The sequence below is a fragment of the Fukomys damarensis genome, unplaced genomic scaffold (assembly GCF_012274545.1).
Source record: "Fukomys damarensis isolate Sample0158 unplaced genomic scaffold, DMR_v1.0_HiC HiC_scaffold_2, whole genome shotgun sequence".
Lineage (NCBI taxonomy): Eukaryota > Metazoa > Chordata > Mammalia > Rodentia > Bathyergidae > Fukomys > Fukomys damarensis.
In genome coordinates, this window is record NW_022900914.1 from 11,967,905 (window position 1) to 11,977,194 (window position 9,290).

At 48.1% G+C, this 9,290-nt stretch overlaps 1 protein-coding gene across 1 annotated transcript in view; it reads right to left on the bottom strand.

Annotated features, from left to right (window-relative positions):
* Nucleotides 1-3,558: 3,558 nt before the first annotated feature.
* Nucleotides 3,559-9,290, bottom strand: part of Capn14 (calpain 14) — a 53,108-nt gene continuing 47,376 nt past the window's right edge. The window contains exons 17-19 of the mRNA XM_033763484.1: nt 8,536-8,604; nt 6,512-6,568; nt 3,559-4,160 (exon numbers count right to left, since the gene is read on the bottom strand). Of these exons, the coding sequence (XP_033619375.1) occupies nt 6,551-6,568; nt 8,536-8,604 (87 nt within the window). The 3' untranslated portion in view covers nt 3,559-4,160; nt 6,512-6,550. The remainder of the gene's footprint in view (nt 4,161-6,511; nt 6,569-8,535; nt 8,605-9,290) is intronic.

A 9,290-nucleotide genomic window follows, 5' to 3' on the forward strand; every position in this document is an offset into this window, starting at 1 on the left:
CGTCGTGTGGGGACAGCGCGCCATCTAGCGTTGGCCTCAGCCTCGGCAACCCTCCCCCGAGGGAAAGCCAAAAATGCCGCTTCTGCTCAGGAACCCTGAGAGGAAACGTTGTTGCCCCCAATTCCTCAGTAAGCCTGAGAGAGTTAGAAAGGTTGATTTGACCAAAGCCCCCTAAAGCAAGAGCCAGCAGGCACTTAGCTCGGCGCTCCTGCACCCTGCTAGCACCTTCGCTTTGCCAGTGGAAAGGAGAACGTGGGGCTTCTCCTGGCTTGACTGAGAGTTCCTGGGTGACACTCAGCCCCTCAGCGTAGTGGCCCAACCAACCCTGTGACAGGGACTGCGGGGGTCAGCCCCTGCCTGCCCGCTCGGCCGTGTTCCTGCTTCTAATCCTCGCAACAACGCTTAGTTCAGCTCCTCTGCGCCGCTTGCTGTTTTCCAGGCACCATTCCATTGCTCATTTCTGTCTCTTGGGTTTTTCTGCCACAGGCAGTATCCTCTCTCCGGAGCCTCCTTCTCCCTTTATTTTCCTGTCTACTGCTTCTTTTCAGAAAATGGCTCAGCACTACTTTTCGGGGAGCCTCCTGGAGCCTCTCAGGCTAGACTAAGATGCCTGTCCTGTTTCCACAGTGCTCTGAGTCCCCTCTCATATCACCCATAGACCATCTGTCAGCCAGTAGACAGTGAGCTGTGTCTCCAGGGCCTAGCACAGTGCCTGCCCGCTATGAAGAACTTAATACATGACTTGGTGTAGGGAAAATGGGAAGGGTAGGGGAAAGGTAATAAGGGAAATTTAAAAAAATTACAAAATGAAAAAATGGAAATAAAGTGTTTGTAAATGGGGAGGGGAGGAGTGAAGGGAGGGCACAGACAAGGGGGAAAAAATGAGAACCAAGACCAGTCACGTAAAGGTACAAGATCCCAATAATGAATGTTACTGTACTGTATACTTAAAATGTACCAATAAACTCAAAAAAAAGAAAAAAAAAGAACTTAATAAATGACTTCAAATGGATGGATGGATGTTTAGATGTCTGGACAGATGGACAGATGGATGCGTTGAAAGCTCATCGCCTGACTGGCCTCACCAGTCCAGGGCCTGGTCAGGGCCACGTGTTAACCAACCACATTCACAGCACCTTCATGACAGTGGAAATCCACAGGGAGCAACTGCATCCCAGATTGCAGTCTCCCCATTGCCTTCCCACTGTGCCGGTTCTAAGTCGCAACCAAATTGCTCAGCAGAGTTTCTGGGGCGACTGCTGGTCAGGCCTCAAGTGTCCCAGAGTTGGTTGGTGCATGGTCCAGAAAAGTCCTAGTTGTTAACCTGGGCTCTGGTGAATAAATCTGCTGCTCCTGAGGTTAGAGGTAAGCAGAGGGCACAGTTCTCCTCTGTGTGACTTGAGAGGAGCTTTAGTGACAAGACTAGGAGGGACTGTGTCCTTTAAAAAAGAAAACAATAAAAAACAAAGAAATAATAGTCATAAAAATGCCTTTACAAACCAAAGTGTGCTGTGCACGTGTACGATGCCCTGTAGTGAATGCCAGAATTATGTACTACAAACATGCACTAAAAAAAGTTTAAAAAGTAAAAAAAAAAAATACCTTTATTACCCGAGAAAAACAGTAGCACCATGTATTGAGTACCTGCAGCAGGCTGGCATTATTTAATCTTCATAGCGATCCAGGGATGTAGGCTTTCTGGGCTCCATTTTACAGATGGACAAACAGATCCAATGCCACACGGCTAGAATGCCCCTTCCTAGACACTCCTTCTCTTCATTCTGTTGGGTTTTGTACTTCTCTGTCCTCAGGACACTGGAGAAAGGATGGTAACTTAGCACCTGAGGCCAGAGACCCAAGCGTGTTCTTTCTAGAGCTCCCTGGGAGCTGGACACACAGCCTATCCCTCCCCGAAGGAAGTGCTGGCCTACTTTTACCTACCCACACCCTGTGATGCTCATTTTCTCCTTTTTTTCTATTATACATACATACATTTCATGGAGGAATCATCAGACTGAAAGTCCTGGAGGATAAAATCATTTCTCTAACCCAGCACGGCAGCAGCAGGAAAGCAATGCTATTTGCAGGCAGCTGCTGACTGCCTTGGTCGGAGCCCATCTGCAATCTAGAGAGTTACCTGTAGTGACTGAATTTGTATGCGAAACATAAAGAAGAAAAAAGGGACAAAGCCCTCTTTTTTTACTGTTCTTTTCTAAGGATCATTCTTTTCTACACAATTTTGACAGCCTAGAACAAGGATTCACTTCAGTGTCCTGTAATTCCATTTAGGTTAGACTTGTGGACAATGTGACCGTCTAGATTCTTGATCTTCCCTGCCTCAACCCCAGAAGACGGACATTTCCCCCTTCCTCGGCTGTACACTTTCCACCTGTTCTGGGTTATAGCAAACTTTTGGCTTTGTGGAACTGACGATGTTCACCTCCTGGACTTCACCCTGACCCCTGTCCAGCCTGTTCTGCCCAGGTGTCTGTCTGCCCCACGGTCTGGGATAACAGAAGATGGGAAGGGGAGATGACCCTGCTCCCTGATCTCCAGTGCTCAGCTCTGGGGCAATCAGAAGGAGATCAGTGGAGCACATATCACCTTTGAGTGGCCGCAGCGACGCATGGACACAAGGGAGTAAGGGGATGTGTGAGAGACATGGGAGAGCTGTGCAGACCACCGAGAAGCTGGAATGGGGGCTTTCTTGACTTAATTTGGAAATGTATCCATCTATACCCACTGTCATCTCTCACAAATGGGAAAACGGCATCACTTTCCCACTAGTCCAAAATTCTCCAAAACTGTATTCATGGGCCAAGACGGTGGCTTTTTAAAACAAATATTTACAATGGCACAATCGAAAGATAAAGATACGAAGAAATGAATGGACATAGATACTGTTTAAAAACTATAAATACGTGATCTTCATTTATAAGATCAGTAAGACCTTAAGTACTTGGCACTTTATGGCACATCATTTTACATTCATCATTTGGAATAAGTGAAGTTTTTTTTTTTTTTTTTTTTTACAGTAAAATACCTTTCTACCTCTTTAAAATAGGTTTTGAATGGCTCCATTCCTCAACTAGAGCGCCCACCCATCGGGCTGTTCAAGCTCCTCAGTTCTGCTGCCCATGGGCACACTTACGTTCTCACTCAGGGGCTTCCTTAAATGTTCAGTGGACTTGGAAACCAGATATACATGTTTGTGAGAACTGGTGAATTAGCAGTAAATGAAAGAGTAAGGAATGGCTCCGAGATGCTAACCTACAAATTGCATGGGTTTTGGGAAATGACTCTTGCTTTGCTTTGTCCCTAGGTTCTGGGGTTGCCACAAACACGGTACATCACAGCAGTTCAAAAAATCAGAAACATAAGCCATCCACTAATTAACTTGACTATTTAGCATGGATTTATTGTTCTTCTTTGCAGGAGGTACGCAGAGAAGTTGTGATCTGAAGTGGATCTGATAGTCCATCAGTCAAATAAACAGACTGATAAAAGCAGGAAGGCCTTTGAGAACTCAGGTGTTTAAAATCCACCAGTGCCCCAAATTTAGTCATCTGCAACATTATTAGTTGAAGACTATGGTGAGTTCAGACCTCAGAGTCAGCATGCCCACCTGGTCTTGCCAATGCTTTTTCCCTGTGTTCTTAAAATTCCTAGCCTCATCCCCAAATGACTGAAACTTCAGGTTATACCTCTGCCAATTTACAGATATCTAAGGATACAGCATTCCCTCTTCAGACCTTGAAACCGAGGCTCTTATCCTAAGTGGTATTTAAGTCGGCCAGTCACGGAGGTGCTGCAGAGGCCAGCCACCCCAGCTCTGGAATCAGACAGTGTAGGCCGTACCAGGTAACATCTCTGCTTGCGGCAAGGTTGTGGCCCCAAGGAAAGGTAGCTGGATTTAACAAATGCAAGGAATCTTTGCTCCCTGCCTTCCCTTTTTGCATACTAGCCATTGAAAGGAATGGAATCTTCCTGCAGGAAAGAAATCTTCCCATCTGAGCGGGTGATGGCTGGTATATGGTCTGGAAGAGCAGAAAGTGGACTGAACAAAGCGTTGGTCTCCATAGTGTTGGGACACATGCAGAGTCCTTACTGAGGGCAGACCAACTCTGGCCTTCTCAGGCGTACAGGGTCGTCCTCAGCCACTGGACATGAAAGGAAAGGAAACGATGATCAGCTCAGACCCACCTGACTTGAGACTTTCTCCCCCTCACTTTTGGAGAGCCAGAGAGATGGCACATTAATGAATGGTTTAGCCAGAGGGACCACACCACCTGCTCGTAAGTATAAATCAACCTGAAATATAATCAACCTTAACTTCTCACAGTGCCTATGAATGATGACAGCCAAGCCACAGGCTGATTGTGTATTCAATTTGCAGTCAGTTTTCCCCCCGTGGACTCCATTCACCATGCTCGTGCCAGCTCAGTTGCAGGTATGCAAAGCGACTGGGCAGCACAAATCCACTAGAGCATATTCTATGGGTTTACATTTATGGGCCAACTGATCTGATAGCTTTATGTGGGTGTGATGAACAGTACCTCTAATTCATATTGAGAGGAACCCTGGAGAAACGAGACCAGTACATCAAAATGATGCTGCTGACAAAGAGGCTACTGAAATTACCAGTGGGGTCAGAGAAAGCTCCAGAGTGAAATTCCAACAAGGTGGCTTCCATTCCCTGCAGGCCTGCTTACCTCCTCTTTAGTGAGCCTGAGATGGTCAGAGCTGGAGGGGAATCTTAGAGACAGACCTTCTAGCCTAGCCAAGCCCACCCGCTTCACCCATGAGGCAGCTGCAGCCCCAAGCTTTAATGTACTTTTCTGAAGGCCAGGCAGCTGGTTACAAGGAGAGCTTCTCCTCTCCAGTCCTGTTCTCCTTCTCTGATTGCACAGCGCCTTGTTGGATGCTGCTCGGGCTGTGCCCTGTTTCAGGTGCTGTTACTCCCATTGTCTGGTGCAATCAACTCACGAGTCTGCCGTGAGAGCAGGATTGCCCGGGATCCAGAGACGAGGCCTACACCATCACGTGTGAGGCCAGGCAGCGCAGAATGGACCCAGAATATTCTAGCCATTGCACTCCCAGCTGAATCTCACCTTGACACCAACTGCGGGAGTGGCTGAGGGGATACCTAGGCTAAGGCTCTGTATAAAATCAGTTCATAAAATGGTCATGTGAGATCAAGGAAGAAACCTCAGCTTTCACTGGTTCCTTTCTAAGCAGCTCAAATAAAGGAAGTGTTGCAGAAATAAAAAAGAGCCAGTGATTTGAGTCAAGACTCAAATGTCCTTGCAGGCAACTACACAACACCACACCCAGTGCATAACAGGTGCTCAATAAACCCGTGCAGTTTGACTGATCAGGGAAGACAATCAGTATCATATATGCATTTGTTTTCTCCTAAGCTGATCACACCATCCATTCACAAACATTTGTCAAGCACTTACTGTGCAAAGCACTGCACGAGATTCGGCAAAAGGTCACAAAGATGAGAAATGATGTGGGAGAAGGTTATGGCTGGGCTTTCAGTGAGGTTTATTTCTGGCCTGTAAGTCCTGCCTGATCTGACCCTCATCTTGCAAATCATGCTGAGCTACTTCCTGTCATCCTCTGTGCTCTACCCAGGTCTGCACATGGCTCCATCTAGCCTAGACCTTTCCCATCCTCTACTCTTCCTGGCTGGCTTTCTTGTCCTTGAAGTTTCAGCTTTAACGTCAATTCTTCCGAGGCTTTTGTGAAACACTGTCTAGCCTTGCTCCCCTGTCTTTGCTACAGTCACAGGTGGACCCAGGTCTCCGTCCATTTCCGTGTCTACACCCTGCTATTTCTGCCAAGTGACCTAAAAGAGGATGAGGCTATTCACCATCTGTTGAAATGAGTTTGGCCATGTGGCTTGCTTTGAATGACACAGTAAGATGCAAGACAATGTGCCAGCAGAGCCTTGGTGACTTAGAGGCCCTGCGTGCTTAAGCTCACTTTCTTGCACTTCTGACATTGTCCCCCCGCCCAAGGGCAAGCCTCGTCAGAGTTTCCTCAGTTAATGTTCCCCAAAGAGACCCCGGCCAACCTACCGATGCATGAGCAAGTCAGGAGACATGATGACTCCCGGCAATGCTGCTCAAGGCTAGGTAAGGGTTTGCTGTGTGCTGCTGAAGTTTTGCGGATCATCATGTGCCATTTAGGTGACCAGAACACAAACACTGGGAGCTCAGCAAACCGCACGTGAGGTCATACACTTCCATTCAGTTCTATGGGGCACCAAGGGCCAAGGACTATGCTATGTTCATCTCCTGTCCCTTCACACATGTCTGGCACAGAGTGGGTGCTTAGTAAATATTGCATAAATGGAGGAGCACAATGAGTAGAGTGCTAACTATCCTACCCAGTAGTTGAAGCGTCCCCAGAACCTGACTTCTTCACAAAAGCCTGGACTTCAATGACCATCTTGACTTAAACTGTTGCGAGCTGACTGCTGGGGAGGGAGGAGGAGTCTTACCACTTGGCTTCTGCAGGTCTATCCCTTTGCCATCTTGGGTTAAGGTTTGGAAGACATCTGAGAAAATACAACAGAAAGGAACACAGCTAATTTTTGTGCGGCTGTTGGATACATAAACGAGGTTCTTCTACGCATCTCCTCACCTGAACCACATCCATGCTGAAAATGCAAAGGAAACCAATTTCCACCAACGTGTGACTATGCGTGGTCACCTTTCTTACACGCGAGCTTCCTCAAACCTTTGCTCCTGGAGCAAGGCAGGGTAGGAAGTGGTTTGGGTAGATGCAGTCAAGTTGCACAGGCACATGGCCAGTGACCCCCAGAGCTGCCCAGCCTGCTGTTTCTGGAGTGGCATCTAGCTTCCCTTGAGCTTGAACTTGGGACAGGTTGGCAACCATAGGGGGTGCGGAAGCCCCTCCCCTTCACTGCTTACCCTCCACGGTCTCCACACGCAGCATCCACTGGACAAAGTCGACAGAGTCAGTCTGGAGGCTTGGGCCACCATAGCACAGGAGCATCTGCTGGCAGACTCTGTCCCTCAGCACGACTCCTGCATGGACACAGGTACCTGCCCTACCTGCGGGGATGTGTACCCACGTCCCACCTGTCTGAGACCCTCCGCTTCAGGGACCTGAATCCAGACAGCATGTGGATCCTTTTATAAGGTTTATTTTAAATTATTGAATACACTAATTTTATTTTTATGTCCATCTCAGACCCCTGGCAACAACCGGCCTCCAAGGCAGGAACAGAGCATAGTGATCAAAAGCATCTCCTTTGGTTTTTTGTTTGAGACAGAGTCTCACTATGTAGTTGAGCTTGACCTGAAACACACTATGTAGCCCAGGCTGCCCTAGAACTCACAGCGATCCTCCTGCCTCAGCCTCCTGAGTGTTGGGGTTACAGGCATATGCCACCACACCCAGCTAAGAGCATCTCCTTTGAAACTGTCTAATCCTGGATTTAAACCCTTAACTTCATTGAGCTTCAATGTCTTCTTCCCTAGAGTGTGTTGTTGGAGATCAACAGCAAGCCTGGAGGTGGCAACCCTCTGAAGTGTCAGCTATGATCGCCAGTGTTTTTGTTACTTGCACATCTGTGTCTTTGGGCCTCTGCACTTAGGGAGTATACTGGAGTCACCTCAGAATGTCACATATCCCCCCTCCTTTCTGCCTGGGGTGTGAGCACTGCCCTTCATGCCCAGAAGTACCACTCCACCGTGCCTACCTGCCTCCCTCATGGCAGCCTGCAGCTGCACCCAGCTGAGGTATCCTGACCCAAGACTGTCTCACTTGCAGAACGCCTCCTGGGGAGAACCAGAACCAAAGGCTAAGGAAGCCAGGCCTGCCCACACATCACCTCACAGCCCCTGTGTGCCCCATCACGTCACAGAGCAACAGCGGGTGCGGTTAAGAGTTAGGCAGAGGGTCCAGCCTGGGATCCTACCACCTCGAATTTCCTGCAGCCTCTGGAAAAGGTAGAAGTCATCTTCTCATTGAACCCAAGCAGTCTGAGGTACGCTATCCACTCTCGGAGGTCTTTCCAACTTTACGATTTGGGAGACAAGTGGGAGAGTCGTGATTTATGATGGGAAGAGTAGCAAGAAGCCAGTGTATAGAGAAAGAACTTTAGAGGCTGAGTGTGCTGAGGAGTTTGGACTTCCTCTGAAGGTGGGAGTGAGTATAAAACTTTCCCTATAGAGGGGCAGGGATGTATCTCAGGGGCACAGTGCCTGCCTGGTCCTGAGTTCGATACCCAGTACACAAAAAAAAACAACCAAAAAACAAAAAACACTCTCTATAGGGAAGCAACCTGATCAGACAGTGTTTTAGAAGTTCAGAAGACTACTGAAACAGGCTGAGTTTGGGAACAAGGAAGAGCAAAGGCTCGCTGCAGGGAGAGGAGAGGAGATGTGGCAAGTGGCCGAGGCTGAAGGGCTGAAGAGGAGAGAAGCGTGTTAGGTAGACGTGCAGGACTGCCATTCCAGGACCACTGACCGATGGACTCTGGGTAAGATTTCTTACCTGATGGCACAACAGCCGCTTCCATAGGCCCCTGAATTCCTGGACACTCAAAGTACCTGACACATCAAGCTGACAACAAGTTAAGGTAAAAGCTGCCAGGGGACGGGCCCTTCCTTAACTCTACATAGCTGCATGCAGCCCTGTGCAATGGCTGACGTCCCTAACTGGCCTCTCTTGCTATCCGGTCCACTCCAAGGCTCCCTCACCCGTGGTAGGGAAGGACAGAATGAGCCCAAACACAGAAGCTCTGACAGAAGTGACAATAATAGAGGTGACAGTGATGACAAGAGCTATCATGTGGTGAAGCAGGCAGGATATGTTGACACACTGATTCCATGCGATTTAAACAAAACCTGGTTAACTTTTTTTTTCATTGTTGTTAAAACTAATATACGGCAGCAGTTGGGCACAGGGTGGCTAAGGATGTCTATAAGTCATCCTTTAAAAAGTTGAAAGCTTAGCCAGGCGTGGAGGCACACGCCTGTAATCCCAGCACTCGGGAGGCTGAGGCAGGAGGATCACTGTGAGTTCAAGACCAGCCTGGGCTACATAGTGAGTTAAAGGTCAGTCTCAATTATATAGTGAGACCCTGTCTCAAAAAAAAAAAAAAGTTGAAAGTTTAATGGTTGGCCTTGTAGACCACATGCACATTGCCAGGCACCAGACAGACTGGCTCCAAATACCACAGCACACCATCTCACGTGGCCTAGCACTGAGTTACACACTTTCCCTATGACACTTCAATTATGCCTACG